Raw genomic sequence first — 21347 nt, 5'->3', positions numbered from 1 at the left:
ATGAGAACACAGTTGGAGTTTCAAGTTTCAGTCTTTTCTGTGGGTTGGAAACAGGGTATTAATTATGGACTTCTGGGGCACAGAGGTGAGCCCAGCTGATCGGGGGATGCTGAGAAGCAGCAGGCCTGGCCTATTGGATAAGGCAGTATACACACAGCAACAACAGGGTTTGTTCACGTCATGGGGCTAAAGCTGTATGGTGTTAGGAGAATGGAAATCAAGTATTCATTGCATTTAGGATGAGAGAGGCTGCTGAACTAACTTGGAATTTTACAATGTGTGTAATGTGTTACCATGGGGCTTGAAAATGATTTATGCATAAAGGTGGCCATTCATTTGTGGCCTATTTCAGGTCTCCTGAGATGCTTGATTTGTCAAAGACTTCTGGAGGAGCCTGAGTTACCCAGGTCCTCTCTGCCTCCTGCCCTTCAGGCCACAGAGCTGATGTCCTGTGGCAGTTTTCAGACTGCCTGGCTGGCAGGCAGGCTTCCTCTTTCACATGGGGCACACTTTTCTTCTTTCATACACTGCATGAGGTGAGATCTATGGGAATGCTGGTCACCAGATAGGTCAAGGGATTTTCTCTTGGCTTTTTTCCAGCTCAGTGGGTAGGTTACTGTGTCCATCTTTTTTTAAATTTCTATTACATTTCAATGAAAGAACCATATTGGTTCAGAATGCAGCTCTGGAGGTAAGCTGGCTTCACCTCAGTCCTGTTGCTTACTGACTGTGCTTCTTTATTATTTTTTATCAACTGAATTCAGAATAAATTTTTTTAAATTAAATTTATTGGGTGACATTGGTCAACATGATCATATAGGTTTCAGGTGTGGGTCTCTATGTTACAAGATCTGTATATTGCACCATGTGCCCACTACCTAGAGTCAAATCTCCTGTCACCATATTTTAGGGTCTGAACATATAGTGTGCTTCTTTAAACAACTTATTTTTCTATGTCTTAGCTTCCTTAACTAAAAACAAGGTCTTGGTACATATATCATAAAGTTGTTACAAGGCCTAACTGTGATAATACTCATAAAAGACTTACAGCAGTGCCTAATATGAGGCAAATGCTTATATACAGGCTATCATTATCATTATCATCGCTGTTATAATACAAATGGAAAGACTATTTAGAAGAGTCAGTTCACATTCACTCATGGATGTCTTATCAATCATTTAGATTATTCAAGGTAAATCTTGCTTTTATCCTTTTTTGAGTCATTACCATACCTTTTGGTTAATAAATTTGTTTGGAGGAAAGATAGGCTCTGTAAGAAGCTTGCTATACCATAGATATATATATATATATATATATATATATATACACACACACACACACACACACACACACACAGTTTCTCAATATAGGTGGTGAAGCAGACCTCCCTTCATGGGACACTTCCTCCACAAGTTGATTCCAATTATAAGGAGAAGGCCACAGTTCAGGCAAAAGGGTTTTGCGAGGAGAAGAGAAGGAAGCAAGAATAGGCCTTGTTCCTTGCCTCAGTAATGACATGAAGCAAATAGTCTGGGGTCAGCCAAGCCTCTTTTAGCAGCTGAGGGGAAGAGCACAGGGGGCTCATGTATGGTAAGACCTTCTGTTTATTCACTCATTTATTCAATGATCCACAAATAGCTATCTAGTCTGGATGAGGAATTTGACAGACCAAGGTGATTAGGCCATGGTTCCTGCCCTCAATGAGTTTCTAGTAGGCTCAGAGCCACCAAGTCTACTCTGTATAGAAAAGCTACTTAGAAACAGGCAACCCAGAACGTAATTCAGAACCCACTAGCTGAAGCTTTATTTAACTGAGAGAAACCCTAGCTGTAAGCTTTAGGGGCATATAGTGAATTCATTTTTTATTTTCATTTTTTAAATTAAACCCACAAGACTGAACCTGCACACACTCTGAAGCCTGCATGTGGGGAGCTATGTGGATTTCACTTGAAGCGCTGTGAGCTTCTGGAATGCTGGACATATTCATATTCTGTTTGTAGACAATCTGTGCCACAGTCACCGTTACTAGTAGAGAAAATAAAAACTTGACAGGTGGGAAAGCCATGGGCCTCATGCTTCCTGTATTCCTCTCACTGGTGTCTGAAAATAATGGCAGCAGAACCCATTGTTTTCTTCACTTATGATTGAAATAAGTGCATCCCACTAATGTGAATGCATATGCACTGATTCCAGGTAGGCAGCCATCCTGCTTTGCTTTGGGGGTATATGGTAACAATTCAGGAGCTTTCCTGAGGAGGTTTGATTTTCCCACTGTCATTGTCAGTAACAATGCTGGGATACTTTAGGCTGCAAGCTCCACATGAAGCTTGATGTATTTCTGTGGAACCTCCTAGCCTCAGGCAACCGTGTCCCAAACTCATCAATATGCCCTGCTGTGAGCTGAGCTGGACAAAGTAACTCCCTGAGCCAGCCCAGGCCTAGCAGTACAAAAGGCAGACACTCCATTACAAGGCTAGTCTATGATTACCATGGCTGGGCTGATGCTCTAGCAGACAAATGACTAGAATGATGAGGGCAGCAACAATGGTTCAAAACCTGTCTAAACATTCTGTCCACCAACATTAGCACAGTTTTTAAAACTGAAAAATATAAATAAAATTTACTAACTTCACAATTTTTGGGTGTACAGTTCAGTGGCATTCAGTGCATCCACACTGCTGTGCAACCATCACCACCATTCAGCTCCATTAAATGCTCCCTCCCCATTCCACCATTCCCCAGTCTCTAGCGTCCACCATTTTACTTTCTGTATCTATGCACATGACTACTCTAGGTACTTCATTTACTGTATTTGTCCTTTTGTGAATGGCTTATTTCCCATAGCATGATGGCCTCCAGGTTCATCCATGTTGTACTATATGTCAGAATTTCATTTTTAAGGCAGTAATATTCCATTGAATGTAAATACCCTATTTTGTTTATCCTTTCCTCCATCAATAGGCATTTTGGTAGCTCCCACCTTTTGGTTATTGTGAGTAACATTGCTATGAACACTGGTACACAAATATCTCTCAAGACCCTGCTTTTAGTTCCTTTGGGTAAATAGTTAGAAAGACATTTTTGCAAATAAAATCAGTAGTGCTTCATTTCTGAGCCCTAGTTTAGTATGGTTTTCATTTCATGCACACCTAAAAAGGGACTGCATGTTGCTAGAGAAAGAAGTTTAACAGACTGTGTTTGCCAAATCACAAAAATGAACTAAGTAGGAGACTTCTTGGCTAACAAAGTCTTCTCCAGTAGGCCCCTTAAGACACCATAATAAACAACATTTTAGAAATCAAAAATCTGCCTTAATTAGTTTTTCCAAATTCTGCTTAGTTTCTCTCTTAATTTACGGATCTTCCATATGGCTATATCATTTACTTCAGCTTAGCTTGATTGTAATTTGTTCAGAGCTCCAATTTAATTGTTGTAAGTTCTTCACTTATTCTCACTAAAATTAGCAGTGTAACATCTGAAAGAGAAATGATGGCTGAGTACCCTCAATTTAAACTAAAAAAAATACTAATGCTAATTCAGTGGTCAGAATAGTAATTAAAAGATATATTGAGAATTCAAAGTTTTATAAGTCATAGAACACATAGTATTAAAATAATTGTTGGTAATTTCCTTTAACTTTCTGTGTTAGAAAAGGGACTTGAGCATCAATGAAGAGTGTGGCATTATACCATACATCATCAGATCGATAATTTTGACCTTTGAAACTGTGAACTTGCTAATGATGCTCATTAATCAACCACATTCTTCCTAGAGTTGGTTTCTCCGTTCACATAATGAATTATCATTTTAGTTAATGACTTATAACTGCGGTTCAATGGTGTGGCCCTTGTTATTCTTTACATCAGTGTCAATCATACAAGTAAAAAGGCACAAAGCGTAAGAACCATTTATTTATGTTCTGTTCCTCTGTGAGAGCTTTGTCCTGGGCTCTGTGTTTGGCAGACTTCCCTGGGAAGTGATCACTAACAACCTGGTATCAGCTCTGGGCAGCGGAGGGGCACTGCACTAATTAAGGGGTGAAGAGCCTGGACCTCACGGTCGCAACACTGACAGCACGCAGCTACCTGAGGGGACATTCACTACACTAGACTTAATCCAGACGTAGGCAAGGTTTACAGAATCAGGCCAGCACTCAAAGTTCCAGGTTATAAAAAACCCACAATTTTAGAATTTAGGGAGAAGCTTTGGGTCAAGAGTTAGAAGCTGTTTAGAGATCCAAACGGATGGGTCATCTCAATCTAGGTGCCAGCCCAGCAATTAGGATAGCAGGGAAGGGAAGTCTGTGGCGCTCAGACACCTGAGCTGCCAAGGAGTGAAAGCAGGTTGGCCTGGCTGCTAGGCGTCCATGGGCTCCTAAGAAGGTACTAGATGCCGCTGTGGAGAGGGTGGTAGGGCTGTGGTGTCTGGTATGTTAGATGTGCCCATAGGGCTCCAGTATTCACTGCAGCAAAAGCTGCAGGACATTTTCATAATTGCAGCTGACGTCAAGTGGGGTCACCAGGCCGTGGATTGGACAATGGGGCACTTCAGGAGATTGTTTAAATTTGAAGTCTCATATAGATAGTGTGTGTGTGTGTGTGTGTGTATGCGTGTGTTAGGATGGAGGCTAAAGGATCTATAGGGAAATATATTGTCTGCTTATTCTCAGATTACAGCAGGTTGATAAAACTTACTACTGCGTCTCAAACCCTGCAAAAAGAAATCAACAGCCACAGTGTCAGCAAAGAGCCTGTTCTCAGAACAATCTCCAGGTTTCCTGGTTTTGTTTCCTGCTCTGCACTAAGCAGCAGGAGAACCTACAGCACCCAGGGCTCTGACTTGGTCAGCCAGGCACAATCTGTCAGCAAGTCATCTCTGGAGGGAAGGCCGCACTAGTGTGGGCCAGCGTCTCTTGGAACATGGCCATCCACAAAGGTGAACATGGCCGGGGCTGCCTGGTACTCTCTCCTGCAGTGGGGAAACCATTTTAAAAGACCAGAAACATGATTGCTGTAAGCAAAATTTTAAACATTTAATGTTACTCCTATGAGGAAAGCAATCTTATTGATGTTAGTTACTATCTGAGGCTCCTCTGGTGTCCAGAGATTCCCAACTTGGATTAGAGAGAGATCCAGGAGTCAGTAGCAATTCTTAGTGTAGAAAGCAGGGATGGGCTCACTTATAAACTGGAGGAACATAATCCAACCCACCTGGGAGCATCACCAACAGGATAAGCGAAGCTCAGGTTATCATGTATATCTAAGCAGGAACTGCCTATTCACAAAATACACTGCAGGCCCGTTTTGCTATCAGATGGCATCATATGTACCAAGGAGCACCTGGACAGAGAGGAATCTTGGGCAAAAAGTCTATTTTCTTTTCTGGTATAAGACAATACTTATAGCTAGAAACAGGTAGATGATAAAAGGATTTTAAAATGTCATCATTTACACGGCCCTGCTTGGTTTATCTTACACTAGAATTAGGAATCACAAATTGGTAAATAGATACCCCATTTTACGTGGCCAATGCAACATTTAAAAATTGATTAGTTGCCAATGATAAAAATTTTTAATAAAATAAAGATTTATTGCTTCTCTGTGTGGGCGGGGACAGGAAGATTGGTAACATTGGAGTATACCTGACTGAACTTGAACAGACGCCTTCTCAAGGCAGAGTCTTCACCAGGGCTTCCCCGTCACTCAGCTGGACCCCCTTTACTGGCCCCAGAGGCAGTTCTGGCTATGACTCTTAAGGTGAATCTTAGGATCAGAATTCTGAGTCAACCCTAGCTCAACCAATTATAAAAGAAAAATCTTGACTACCAGGGCAACAAAACTATACAGTCCACAGACACAATTTATAATGAAGCCAGTCTCAGCAAGATACCCTCACGCATTTTCAAGTGTCCCCTAAGTGGGCAATACCACTCCCAGATGACAGCCATTGAGTTAAGAATTTCAGTTAATGCTATGTCACCACTTCATTTTTAAGATCATAACATATTTCTGAGATTTTCCACTCTTCCTTTTGGTAAAGGGTAAGACAGTGCCTAAGAATTAGGCATTAAAGCTGACCACTCTCTTGGAGGAATGGCCAATTTCTTCAAAAAATTGACTGCTGATTCAAACCCACAACCCACAGGCTTTAGACAAAGCAAGTAAAAAGATAAAGGACAGTGCGTTAGCTCCCAATAACTATACAGTGAACCATTATTTATCACAAATTCTTATTAAACACACACTCAAAGGAACAATTCCATGCAAGGATGCAGGGGGAGAGCTGTTAGCAGTCTGGCCTGGAAATGAGAAGACCTGGGTGAATTACAAAGTGTCTTGGCATAGCTAGACATCAGCCTGAACATTTCCATTATAAACCCACTGAATGGAAGACCTGAAAAATTGGATATTTTAATTTATTTAGGACCAATGCTCATACCAGGAAGAAAAATTCATCCTGAGGCTGTTTATTCATTTTTTGAATATAACAATTTTTATCTAAATTGATGTTACTTGTGAAAAATATGCAACAGAGTACTCTATGTATCTAAAAGATTCAAAGGGGTTTTAAAAATAAATGATAATTTAAGTAAATGATAGTTATGAGCATATTTTTCTTTTAATTAAGCTGCATCTGAATTTAAATATATCTCTATTCATTTAAACTATTCTGATATCTCAAATTAAAAACTTAAGGAATTCAAACTTTTAAGAAATCATTCCATTAAAACAGGGAACCTGTCCACAGACTGCCTGCACTTCAGAAAAATTAATAAAATATATTATGATATTATACAATTTACATCCCTATAAATAAAAAGCCAAAGCAATTCAAAGTCTAGTGTTGCACTGAAGGACTTGTATTAAAGAAGTATATTTTGTCTTTAATTATTAAATATACTACATATCTACGATGGGAAAAGTACTGTACTAGATGTGGGAAGTGGGAAGTCAAAGATGATTAAAAAGGATCACATCACAGCCGTTCACATGCTATAATTTAATAGAAAAGACAGGTGGCACCCAAATAATTCAAGAGCCTGAATGTAAGGAGAATGTGCTGTGAGCTCTGAAATGAGGGGGTGAGTAAGGAAAGTACCCAATTTCTGGGTCCAAATTAGAATTCTGCTATTCAGGAAGGTGCTGCTTCAAGCCATCTCAGAAACATAATTAACTTTAGAAAGGTGTATTCATGCCCATGCATGTGCAGGAGGGATAAAATGGGCCATTCTTAGATAGGATAACCTGGACTATATTTTTGCCAATTTTTTGTTTTTACAAATAGAAGTATATTGTTTTTACAAATAGAAGTATGTTGAATTTAATAAATGAGTTAATTTTTACTAGTTCCACCACTGCAGTGCCAATAAGGAAATAGCATGTGTGAAAATAACAAAAGCTGCATCCAGTAGGTCTAGTGAAGCATTATTCCCTTTGAAGCTCACTTTAGGAGGATACCGGCAAAAACATGCCTTTCCTGTTCAAGTTATTTTATTATTTACTACAGTATTGCATCTTGTAATGCTGAGATCCACCAAAACAAACAAACAAACAAACAAACAAACAAAGCATTCCTTCCTCCATTAACACAGTAGCTCCGGTCTATTCTAGTTAACAATTAATTTTATGTGAATTTCTATACATGAACCTAGTTTAAGGATTCCAGATACAGTTCTTCTTATTAAAAAGAAATTTAGATTTATGTTAGTAGAAGAAGGATCACGAAGCTTGCCCAAAGAAGTCAGGTTAGAAATTCACCCATATAAATATAATTTTTCCCCATATACTCAAAGTATTTTTCAATACTCTTTTACTCACTAGTACAAAACAAAAGTAGTAAGAGTTGAAGAAATGATACCGGTCAGTTTGAATTCCTGGATTCACTAAGTAAGATGACAGGTTTAGACAATGATCCCAAGTAAAATATCCTTAGTTTTCAGGCCCTGGGTTTTTCCCACTCTACGAATCACAGGTGGTGCCAAAGTAGGTTTATAGTCGTTCAAATGGAAAACACAATATTGATAAATAATAACACAAGAATAACTCAGTTTTGTGCACTCACAACTGTAAACCTACTTTTGCCCTGCCCTGTAGAAAGTGAAGCCATGTCAACACAAATAGAGACATATACCCTTTGGAGAACATTAACAGCCTTGGTGGGACTAAGCTGGGAATGTCAACACATGTTGTCTGCAGACATCAAGTGTGGAGAACCATTGATTTCAGTGATAAATACGCAACCCCTCTTAACATCTTTAGACTATTAGACTTGAACTTCAGAGGTAAGATACACAAAAGAACATTTTAGTCAGCTACACTAAAAGATACTGGATAAAAACGAGCTATGCTGGAAAGTTAAAGGGCATAAAAAATGGAAATCAATAGGACAATTATGCCCTGAGATAGTTGGTGACGGTCCAGCAGGTTCAGGGCTGGTGCCTGGTCACATGGCAAAGGATCCACCGCCAGAGGCTCCAGAGGCCTATCCTGACCTGGGGTTGGGATAGTTGGCTGAGCAGGGAGTTCACATACATGCATGCCACTAGTAAGCTCCCTGAAGAGAGCAAGGCTGCCCTTTTTTTCTGACCCCTGGAGACAGACCATTTGGCCCCTTACTGGGTCTGAGTCTGATACTTTCTTTTCATTTTCTATTTTTTTATCCTCACTAGAGGATATGTTTATTGATTTAGAGACAGAGGCAGAAAGAGAGAGAGAGTATGAGAGAGAAACATTGATGTAAGAGAGAAACATTGGTTGCCTCCTGTACACACCCTGACTGGGATTGAACCCAAAACCTAGGTATATGTCCAGACCAGGAATTCAGCCCACAGCCTTTTGGCGTACTGGATGACACTCCAACCAACTGATCCACCTGGCCAGGGCCTGATGGGTTTTGATGCCCAAAGTATTTGAGTTGAATGCCATGGCCATGCCCCCTCAGAAAAATTTGGGCATAGAGGGAAGTCCCCACGCATGGTAGGAGGCTTTGCTTTACTTCTCTGCAGAGAATTTTTTTGCATATTTCAGCCATCCCCTGGCCTAAGCAGGAGCCTCTGCCTCAGGAACACTGCTGGGTGAGCGTGGCCAAAGAGCAGTTCTCCTTCTTGCATGGAAACCAGGACTTCAAGGCAGCATGTAATGCACATTGAAACTAGAGTCAGCTACAGCTCATATGCTAATGTATTATGTTTATTAATAATATAGTTTATTAATATTATTAATAATATAGTAAATATTTATCGGGACCAGCAACGCAATGGTAATAGCTAATTATCTTCTCCTAACACTCTTATGGGGGTAAATATACTATTATTATGCCCGTGGTACACCTGGGGAAAATGAGGGCCACAAAACTATATCTTGCCCAGGGTCACACAACTAGTGAGCCACAGAGCCAAGGTGTGCACGCAAGCATTTGTCTCCGGGGCCCCTCTCACCTAGGCTCTAGCATTTGTCTCTGAGGCAGAAGGGGAAGAGCAAAGGCTCCGTTGATTGACAGCTCATGAGGAAACTTCACCAAGTTCTCTCACTCACTAAACCAGACAAAGATAGTCTCCTCACTACTGTGAGCTGTCTGCAGTAAAGTTACGATTCAAAGAATACACAAAGTACATATATCTGAAGGTATTTAAAAAACACTTTTGTGAAGAAGGAAGTGGAAAAAGCTGTTAATTTAGCTAACTCTCCAATGATAGCTCAAAAAGAAGATTAAAACGTGCTGGCAAAGTTTCAAGTACTGGCAGGCTTTCAGCAAAGTAAATTGAAAGTATCTGAGTGTTACAGAGCAAGAGGCATCTCAGAGTTCTATTGCATGACTAGTGTAGCAAGGTGCTTAACAATCAGACACACCTGGATTTATCCCAGGCTCGGCGTGTACTACCTATGTCACCTTGAACTTCCCAACCTCCAATAACAACCCTTAAGCTATCATTTATCAAGCACCACCTGTGTACATGAGTTATCTCATTTAATATGCATGCTTTCCTTATGAAGCACACATTATCATCACATTTCTCATCTAAGTTTGCACTGCTACCAAGTAGAGGCTGGGATTCTAACCAGGTTTGTATGATTCTAAAGCCCAAGTGGCTCCATTATCATTCTCTGACATTTTCCTCCTGTAAAATGAAAACACTGGTGCCTATATCCCCCCCCACACTCCTTTTAAAATAAAACCTTCTTTATAAAGAGCTCCCAAAGAACTCCTAATGGAATATTATTAAACCTTTTGGTTGAATCCAAAATAGTGGCTCATGTAGGAGCTATTCGGGTAATCATATGAAGTCCAGGTTAGAGGAGACCTTAAAAAGGTCATTTTGATTAACTTACCTCTGTACAACAAGTTGTTTCAATCATCATCTAGAAAACTGAAGGGCATGAGCTAGTCCACAGATTAGGATGCCATATGGATGTTCATCTGTGTGTACGTATTTCCTGTTTCATGCATACCAACGCATGCGCTAGAGTAGAACAGTCTCAGCATCTGGCTATTATTTATATGGCTGCATATGAAGTATACACACTCTAAGTAACAATCACAAAGAAATGTCTACTTTCCTTAATGCAGTTTTTGAAAATGTGACTTCGAAATAGGACTTTGAATAAAACTTACAGACTTAAAATATTTTCCACATGCAACGCACACTTGGTTAGAGTGGAACAGAAATTCTTATCTCTGGGGTAAACAGGTATAGCGGGAGAACTGCATTGAATGTCAGCTTGCCTCTAGCCACATGCTGCAGGCATCTCTTTGAAAATAGGGCTTTCATCAGTTTCTCTTTTATCCTTTTTGTTTCATGATGTCTTCAGAAATACTTCCAATTTTTATTGAGATTTTTTTCCTTGGAAGTACCAGTACTGTTTAAATATAATATAATGGGTGCTAAATATTCAATGAGATATGTAGCATTTGCATTTAATGACAAATATACATATGTTAAAATGTGCTGTGGAAAGAAGGTAGAGGTATAGTGCTTCAGAATTAAAATAATTATATTTACCTAGAACAAATGTTCATGTAGTCGAATAGCTAACATTTGCTACTTTGACCATGAATGCATATCTCTTTGATTATCTCCATAGAGCCACAACTTCTGTAATTTCTATTTACCACATCAGCTGAGACTGGAATTTTACTGTAATTAATATAAATGTTCTCAAATTTTTAAAAGATCTATAGAAATTTTAGAACAATAGTAAATATAATTGATCAGCATAAAATAGATGGTGTTTGTATGCTAAATTCTGACAAACATGTTATTGAAATAAATCATTGCTTATGGAAACTGTTGAAAAATATAGATATTTTAATAATACATGATGAAACATGATAAAGCTACATATCTCCTACTCAACTTATTTAATGTTGAGAGTATATTATCCTGTTTGAAACTTTTATTCATCTCATGCTCTTTCTTAACACTTGTGGCATCAAACACTGCACCCTCAAAAGAAAGCATGTTGCCCTGGCCTGTTTGGCTCAGTGGATAGAGCGTTGGCCTGCGGACTCGGGGGTCCTGGGTTCGATTCCGGTCGGGGGCATGTACCTTGGTTGCGGGCACATCCCCAGTAGGGAGTGTGCAGGAGGCAGCTGACCGATGTTTCTCTCTCATCAATGTTTCTAACTCTCTGTCCCTCTCCCTTCCTCTCTGTAAAAAAATCAATAAAATATATTAAATTAAAAAAATAAAAATAAAAAATCATTATTCTCCCCTTTAAAAAAATTTAAAAAAGAAAGCATGTTTTGGGGAAAGGTAAATATAATAAAATTGCTTTACTTAGGAAATAAACAGGTAATAAATATAAAGGCTTTGTATCACTTTTTAAGGAAAATATTTCAAATTAGTCCAGGCAAGGCTCAAATGGATTAATATTTATAAACAAATTAACAATTAGTAATTAATCTGTGAAAGGTTTATAAAACATTCTAGCTAAATATGACTCATGGTCACTTCTGTTTTTAGTCATCATTGCCTAAGAATTCCATCAGTATGAGTTGAACAGATTTTCCATGTTTACTAGAGGTCTCCCTTCAGTAACTATTTTTTAAAATATGTTTTTGTTAGTTTTTAGAGGGAGAGAGGAGAGGAACAGAGAGATAAAAACATCGATAAGAGAGAAACATCATTGACTAGCTGCCTCCTACACACCCCCTACTGGGTATCAAGCCTGCAACCTGGGCATGTGCCCTGACCAGGAATCAAACTGGCAACCTCTTGGTTCATAGGTCCATGCTGATCACAGAGCCACACTGGATGGGCCAGCAACTATTTTTTATAGAAGGTTAGTCTTTCAGAAGGCAACACAATCTTAGTTAAGCTAATAATTGAAAATGCCTCCCAATAATATTTGCTGTTCCTCTTCTCAAGATCTCAGGCCAACCTGGCCTGGCCTGCTAATAAACACAGACAGTAACTACTGACTTTTCCTCAGCAGAAAGACATACAATTGTATTTCAAGAAATTTTAATGAATTTTTTCACCCATACTTTCTCTTGGGCCCCGTCTGTCTTCACAACCAATGGCATATATTTGTGCTGGCTGACTCAGTACTGTGGGTAGAAGAAAAACAGGCTAACGAGCTCTCACAGGACTGGAAGTCGAAGCTGGATTAGCATTAGGCTCTAACCAGCAAAATGACCAAGACTATACTTAGTCCCACACCTGAGGTAATTCTTTTCCTTTCCTCTCTCTCCTTCCCTTGTGGCTAAAAGATAAACCACTCATCAACTAACACTTCTAGACTTGAATTGACTGAGCAAAGAGAGCCTTTGAAAGGAACACTGGGTATGTTTAAATAATGAAATACAGTAATGAGCCACTCACTGTACTTCTAGAATAGCAAATGTAGAGTACTGTCACCATAGGCTGCTACATAATAGAAAACCTGATATTCTGAAATTGGGAGGGACTTCAGAGATCACATAGTGCAAATCTCTCAATTTACAAATGAGGAAACTAAGGCCCAGAGAAGTTCAGAATCACAAAGTTAGTTAACATACAGATCTAGGAATTCCAAGTCTGGATTCAGTATTCCTCTTGGGGTTGGGGGCGTGGGGGTGAGGGGTGGGGGTGGGGGTGCGGGGGACGGCTGAAATGAGGGAAGAGGTCAAAATGTATAAACCTCCCGCTATAAAGTAGATAAGTCATGGGGTTGTAATGTACAGCATGGTGACTTAAGGTAATAATACTGCATTGCATAATTGAAAATTGTTAAGAGTACATCTTAAAAGTCCTCATCACAAGAAAAATATTTTTGTAACTACGTAATTGGTAATAGACATTCACTAGATATATTATGGTGATCATTTTGTAATGTATGCTTTACTGAAACTATAAAATGTTAGATGTCAAGTCTTCCTCAATAAAAATATATTCAGTGTTTCTGATAACCAAACCATGTAACCAAACCATCAGTAACACTCCAGCAACTTATCCATGATTACTATCATGTTTTAACTATTATGTTTAAAAATAAAACTTTTAAAACATTTTTGGGTAAAACCCTGAACAATTGGAAATTTAAGAATTTCTGTTAAATATGAAAGTTTGTACCACATGACTGTTCAGGTCTAAATCATACAGGTTTTGTACTTATAGGCACAGCATATTGCCTCACAAAGAACATATTCTATATTTGGAAAAAAAGCACATACAAAAGTAGCACATGCTGTGAAAACAACCCTTTTAAGATGATTATATAGTAAATAATCATGTAAATTTAATATGAGTTATTGGTTTTAGTCTAAAATTGTATCAAGGGCATATGTTACCACAGGCAATATCTTCAAGTGCATAATTTATGATATCACCTCCATGACTACCTGAGAGACCCAGCAGAAATAGACTCTGGGAGGGTGAGTTCACATTTAGCTAAGGTCACAAGGGCAACTGCTTGCCAGATGACACAAAACTCCACATATTTCTACAATTGATAATAAATCTATCCAAAATGCTTAATTTTAATATGCAGCCATGGAAGGCCTAGTGTTGCTTAGAATTTATACAGAATCATACTAAAAAAACACACCCAACAGTACAGACCACGATACGCTAAAACATCAAGGTGGAGAGAGATGAAGTACACCCACGAGAAAAAATATGAGAGGTAAGACAGAAGTAAAATAGAAAAAAAATAAAAAAGAAAGAGATATGGAGGAAGAAATAAAGAGATAAATAGCCAAAAAAGAAGTGTAAAGAAAAGAGGTACAGAGAAGTGAAATAAAAAGGAAAAAAAGAATTAAAAATAAGAAGAGAAATAAAATGATGGGGGAAAAAAGAGAGAAAGGAATAGAGATGTATGACAAGTGGAAAGGAAGAGTTCAAGTGATGGGGACCCATTAGTGATAAAAACAGCTGGGACAGAGCAACACTTTGTCTTGAGGCCTGACTACAATAATGAACACCAAATAAGGAAGAAGTAAAAAAAAAGAAGCATTTGTGTGTGTGTGTGTATATATATATATACAAGTATTCTAACTTACCCCTTAAATACTGCTGTTACCCAAGGTTTTATCTTCTTCCTTGACTTCCTTCTTCTCACTCTACACATAACTTTGAGTGACCTCATCCAAACCTATGGATTCCACTCCAGGACATGTCGATAACTTTGACTATGGCAACTGGATATCCTAGTTCACACCAGCATATCCAATGGCCTAGTGGGTGTGTCCACTTGACTTTACAGGGAGAGTGAACTTTAAAAAGTGTAAAGATGAACTCTCCATTTTCACTACCAAATATGTTCTGTTTTCTATATTTCACATTTTGGTCACTACTAATATCTCCACTAAGCTGTGTAAGCCAGTAAACTAGATTCTTTCTGCACTGTTCCATCTCCCTCAGCTTCTGCTTCCAGATGGCTACAGAAACTTACCTTCTCTCCAGATTTTCCTAAAGTTGCCCCCTCTTCATTCAACTGGTCTTTCTGACTCTAGTTCTATTCCCCCACACCGTGCTCACCCCTAACATCAGCGTGATCTTTCTAAGATAAAAATTATATCAAACTACTACCTGCTTAAAGGCCAAGAGCTGATTTTAGGGCCACCTCCAGCCTCCATAGATGACCAGATAAGACTTTCAAGACCTCATTTTACAAACCTCTCCATCCTCACCCCCAACCATCCATGACTTTACTCCTATTCTCTAATTATTTTAAAACTATAAAGAAACAAGATCTGAGTATTCCCTGTTTGGGAAAATTTATCCTGTAGTTCCTTTACCATCTCTATTTTTATGTTGATAATTTTTGTATAAGTTGAACATTGTATTATTATTAAACGAGTTTTTGCTTATTTTCACAAAACAGAAGACACTGTATATTTTTCAAGCATCAGAGGTACGGATTGCTTATTATAGATGTCTCTGTTTTCTTCTCCCCGAGACCACCCCTTGGCTAGACAGTGCAGTCTCATAACATGCCATGTACTCTAGTTCTCATCCTTAACCACGTCATGCCCTGTGTTTCTGCCAGGCTGTTCTTTGAGAGTTTCTTTCTCCTGGGGTGTTGTGCCGATTAACCCCCGAGCATGGTGCCTGCACATAACATGGGCTCCACACTGTCATCCTCATCTTCATTATAATGAGAAGGAAGTCTTCTTTCTCATATCCCCAAGAACATCAAATATGTTAACACATCAATAATAAGTACTAAACGTTGCCTGGTGAATAAATGTCTTTAAAGATTCTGCAGAGCTTTACATACTGACTTGTGGGAAAACACATGCTTTTTATGTTAACTTGGCATGCTTAGCTTTGCATATTCATACAAAATAACCATTTATTCTAAATGTTGTCCCATAACCTTGAATGCTACATGATGAAAAATGTCAACAATCAGAGTCACAGATATGTCTTGGTCATCAAAACCAATTCAAGCCCTGATTGGTTTGGCTCAGTGGATAGAGCGTCAGCCTGCAGACTGAAAGGTCCCAGGTTCGATTCCGGTCAAGGGCATGTACCTTGGTTGCGGGCACATCCCCAGTGGGGAGTGTGCAGGAGGCAGCTGATCAATGTTTCTCTCTCATCGATGTTTCTAACTCTCTATCCCTCTCCCTTCCTCTCTGTAAAAAATCAATAAAATATATTTAAAAAAACAAACAAAAACAAAAAAACCCCAATTCAATAACTGATCATTTTCACACACATGAAGCAATGTGGCAACAATGGAATAGCACCACATCTTTAACAATAGTGAGGAGCTCACCTTTTCTTCATTACCAACACAACTCCAAGAAATATAATAACAAACAGCAAGATGCCAGCAATGACTCCAGCAATTTTAACTGTATGGTCTGTTGGTTCCTCAGGTTCTGGGACAGGTTTTGGAGTAGCAGCTCCTAAAGATGAAAGGAAATGAGAAAGAAAAGAGGGTGAGTAAGAGAGAATAGAGATGTTACATTAATTTTTTTTGGCTGCATGTAACACAGACTTATCGGAGCCTGCAGACAGACAAGCTTTGACTTTTTCAACAGCTTTCAAAATCACTGAAAGGAGTGTAATTGTTCACATTGTTCTTCCATATTTTACTAAATTATAACATGAGCTGGATAGCACACTCATAACTGACCCTTTTATAAGAAACTCTTCTCAAACACAGTTTTTTATATTTTTATTATCTCTATTGGCTCCCTGCTCTTTCTGCCATTTTAAAACTTGCTAATAACACAATTGCTATCCTAAGCCTTTATCCAAATTTGATTTGCTGGAATAGTTTCCTCAATTATTTTTCATAAATGAAGCAGTAATTCTATAACATATTAACCCAAACACCTGGAAAAGTGAGATAAGCTCATTTACCATGCATTTTACCAGCAATTGTTGTTGTTTTTTTAACACAATAGAGATTTTTCCCCTCTGTCTTTGGAAATCTAAATCTAGGTCACATCTGGTAGGCAAAAGATTCCTTCTAAGCAATTTATACAACGTAGGAAGCAGCTGATGATCACACTACTGGCACCCACATTTAATATCTGTTGAAATGAGATAACCAAAGCCTTACAGTGGCGGCTGTCTTAGCTCTCCTGCTTTCTCATTTCCAAAACACCGTTTGTCCTGTTTATGGTATAATGTGATGGAATGTCACATCAACGTCAGATGAAATATCCATTTCCTCTGCTAAATGAGCTCAGGATGAAAAATATTAGGAAGGTAATGTTCAATTCACTAAACAGAATCCATTTTTTTAAGGGCTTCTACCTTTTTAATCAGAGCATAGTGCTCATCATCTGAGCCATCACGTCAGCCTCACTAGGTTGACAAATCATCCTGAAAGGAGGAAAATTATATGTTCAAATTTCTCACTTTAGAATTTTCTTCTTGTTTCATTGGTAAAAAATGTAATTAAAAGTGAATGTTGGTACCACCCCTTTCTATCCTTTCATTGGGTTTTCCATTCATGCTTCAACTGGCTCTTGAAAAACTTAACCTTCGTTCTGTCTTGTGCATTCTAGAATGGGTTTATGCTAAGATGAGTCATGTCAGAGAAGTAGGGTGCGTCAAGCTATAATTTTTTCATCTGTTTCCATTGGGAACATACTAACAATGTTTCTTTCAAAAGGCATTCACATTAAGATTTTATAGATGATTCTGCAGCCTGAACATAGCTGTGGCCATCAGACTGGAGAAGATAGTCAAGGTCAGGGAGAAACACGAAGTGCACAGAGGCCATGGTCATCTGAGTTTCACTCCGGGTGTACATTCCAATCAGTGACAATCGTACAAGAAGCTGTGCTGTACAATTGACACCTTATTAAATACAAAACCTTCTGGGTAATTCTTAATAGGTCATTTTTATTTCTGACCACTTCCAGAGGATGTCCTGTTAGTTTGTTTGAATGAGTATCTCTCAAACTAGTTGTTTAGATAAACCTTGAAACCATTAATGATTTCTCCTTTTATTGTAATTACATCTTAAATATACTACTCCAATATGCCACTGGAACATACAACCAAGTGGTAGATTTGGAGGACATTATTACACTAAATACGTTGCTGGGAACAATTTAAAGATAAAATGTGTATGTTATAGCCCTGGCTGGGTGGCTCAGTTGATTGGAGCATCATCCTGTACAGCAAAAGGTTGCAGGTTCAATCCCTAGTAAGGGCAAATGTGTGTGGGGCAGGGGGAGGTCAACAGATGATGCTTCTTTCTCACATTAATGTTTCTCCTCTCTCTTTCCCTTCTTCTCGCTCTAAAATAAACTAAAAACATACCTTCAGGTGAGAATTAGAAAATGTGTATGTTATAAAAGGATAAATGAAAAATTAAAAAAGCAACCCAGGTAAAAATAACGTATTTCACATACACAAAACTGAAAAAGGTTCAATGTTTCTAATTTTGATTTTTCTACCCAATTACAAAATCTTAACTTCAAAATAATTAAATAAAATTAGTTTTATTCTTCCAAATGTTGCCATACTGGGACTCATTCCATGCATCTTACAAACCTAGCTATAGATTGAAAGTTCTCCAAATATATTTTTCTACATAGATGATTCACTAAGTATTTTTGTAATCAAATTATGCCAGTAAATACAACACTTGGGAAAGGAACTTTTTCTTTCTTTTTTTTTTTAAGAAAACCTTAATTTAGCTCAGAAAATCCTAATATAAAAATACATGGCTACAACCCATACATTGTAAACATTCAGTAAGAGTTTGTCCTGATAATGGTCATGCATTTGCTTCTGTTAACCAGGCAACTAGTGTGTGTTCCTGTAGCCTTTTGCCTGTGTCCTGTGAGAACTGGTGAATGACTCTACACATCTTCGGGTCAGGAAAAGAGATCGCCCTGCAGCTACTCATTCCCTAAAGGAAGCAGGCAAGCACATTGCTATGCAGCCAGCGTAACCTCAGTATTATCATTCTTTAGCACTTACTTTTAACTCATTTCACATTGCAGGTCAAGAAAATGAAATGTCCTATCTCTGCAGGACACAGTTGCAATGTGATTAGGGTAGCAATCATATAAAATGGAGGCCAACCCAAGAAAGGCAAGGAGGCTGCCTGTGAGCCACCCACCCTCTGCTTGCAACAGGGCACAGCCACTAGATCACTGCGATGTGCCTGAATGACGGGGTTGAGTCCCATGTCTGGGTTTAGCATTACTCTGGGGAAGCATGAACACAGACACTAGTTGGGATGAAATAAATTACGGCCCTGAGGTGTGTGTCATTAATTCCAGGTTCACTCTAGATACGTGTCATTCCTGTCTTTCTCTGCCTGCCCTCCAGCCCTCCCTGAAATGAGTAACTTCATCTTCTCCTTCCATAGGATGCTCTTCTCTCCACTTTGTTTCTTTGGAAACCTGTGTTTGTGAGCTGTCAGTCAGCCTCGGACAGAGGACGATTTAGTGACAGAATGTCATTGCAAATGATAGCTTGTTCCCTGCCCTCCACCCAAATCTCTGAATTTAACAGTATAATTTACAAACTGCTTGGCAAAAGGGTTGTTTTCATAATATTTCCCCCTCTGTCTTGTTATTTTCTTGCCAGGTTTCTAATGGCATAAACTTTTGTTCTTTTTTTTTTAGGGGGTATATAAATTCTAATTATTCATTGAAAGGCATTTTTCCCCTCTACTGTGCATTCTGCTTAGAGTTTACTGCACATTTAGATCTTTATAAAAAGAATAAATTCAAGTATATACATTTAACAATAGGCACTATCTAGGCTTAAACATATTCATTAAAATGATGAATAAGCTAAAATATCTCTGAGAGATGGAGGAGGAGGGGCTACTAAAGTTATGGTGCATAATCTTCACAGATGCCCACTCTACTGACTCCTAGTGACAGCTCTGGGTCTTTTGTTTTGTTTTGATGACTGAGAAAATTGTAAAAAAAAAAAAAAGTGGTAATCCAGGGAATTTGCATTATTTAAGGTTTCAGCTATAATGTCTAATGTAAAAAAAAATCTAAAAAACAAAAACAAAAATAAAAAAGAACCCCAAACCCAATTACCCAATGCAATATTTGGTTGGTTTTTAACTTGGCAGAAAACAGCCAGTCTTGGCCCAGTGACCGATGTTAAATGGAATAACAGCAGCATGGCAGGCTGAGAACACGATGACTCAGCCTCAGGCTTGAGGTCTGGGCCCAGTTCTGATTACTGGACTGGCTGCACAAAACTCCCCAGAAGATGTCAGGATGCGAGCCCGGAAGGCCAGGAAGGCATCACTGCGGCATGGAGCTAGTGATCCTCCGCCACAGTATCGGGACAGGCTCACCTGGAGGAAACAGGAAGTCTTCCTAAAGGGAGGGAGAGGAAGGTGAGGAAGCACCTAGGGACAGCTTGGGCGCCAGAACCTCTGCTGAAGGGCAGTCACATTCTTGCAGGGAAAGAGACTCGGATGTACACACATACCCTGTGCAGGATGTGAATGGATGGTGGGTGCCACAGAGAAACATGCGCAATGGAGTGGGGACTCTGAGGGTGGGCAGGTGCCAGTAAGATCTGAGATGGGGGGTTATTGAGAAAGTAACACTTGAGCAGAGACAGGAAAGAGGAACGGGAGTGAGATATGATGACATTCAGGAAGGAGCACTGAGGCAGTGGGAAGAAAAAGTTCACAGGTACACGATAAGACTGTGAAATACTGAGGTGTGCCCGGAGTGGAGGAAGCTGGGGAAAGTGGTGGGGAAATGTCAGAGTGGGGGAACCTCCATAGATCATTATGAAGACTTTGCTTGTCTTCTGCATGATGGGAGCTATGGGAGGATTCTGAGTGGAGTGATGTGATCTGGTTTATGATTTAACAGGATCCCACTGGCATGGTGTTTAGAATAGGCTGGGGGGATGTCCATTGTAGAAACAGGAATATCAGGGATGAGGCTATTGATGCTTTGGAATAAGACAGTAGCAGTGGAGGTCAAACTTGAGATACATTTGCCTGTGAACTGGGTGTAAGTGTATAGATATAACATCCGGGTTTCTGGCATGAGTAGTTGGAAAGATGGAGTTGCTATTTGCTGAGATGTAGAGAATTAAGAGGGGCAGGTAGCTGAGGGTCAGGAATTTGGTTTGAGACAAGTTAGTTTTGAGACATTAGACACCCACAGGAGATACAAGTAGGCAGTTGCAAATAGTGGGGGAGACATCTAAGTTTAGAATCTAAGTTTAGAGCGTATGTTTTGGGGGTTGGCAGCAAAAAAGATGGTATTTAAAAGCCATGAGACTGCATGAGGACACTTAGGAGGTGAAGAGAGATAAGAGACAGGATGCAGGGAGGGAAGGGGAGGAGAGAAGGGGGAGAGAGATATAGAAGACAGAGACGAGAGAGAGAGAGAAGAGAGAATTGAGATTCCTGGTGGAGAAGCTCCTTGAGGGAAGAATGGAAGAATACTGGGC

General features: G+C 39.2%; 1 protein-coding gene across 1 annotated transcript in view; it reads right to left on the bottom strand.

Moving 5' to 3' along the window:
• The window catches only part of PTPRM (protein tyrosine phosphatase, receptor type M), a 633774-nt gene that overhangs the window by 173307 nt on the left and 439120 nt on the right, over positions 1-21347 (bottom strand). The window contains 1 exon segment of the mRNA XM_023754237.1: positions 16204-16336. Within this exon segment, the coding sequence (XP_023610005.1) occupies positions 16204-16336 (133 nt within the window).

Source organism: Myotis lucifugus, unplaced genomic scaffold (genome assembly GCF_000147115.1).
Source record: "Myotis lucifugus unplaced genomic scaffold, Myoluc2.0 scaffold_58, whole genome shotgun sequence".
Taxonomy (NCBI): domain Eukaryota; kingdom Metazoa; phylum Chordata; class Mammalia; order Chiroptera; family Vespertilionidae; genus Myotis; species Myotis lucifugus.
Note: the sequence above shows the minus strand (reverse complement) of the source record. Positions and strands in the feature narration are given on the sequence as shown.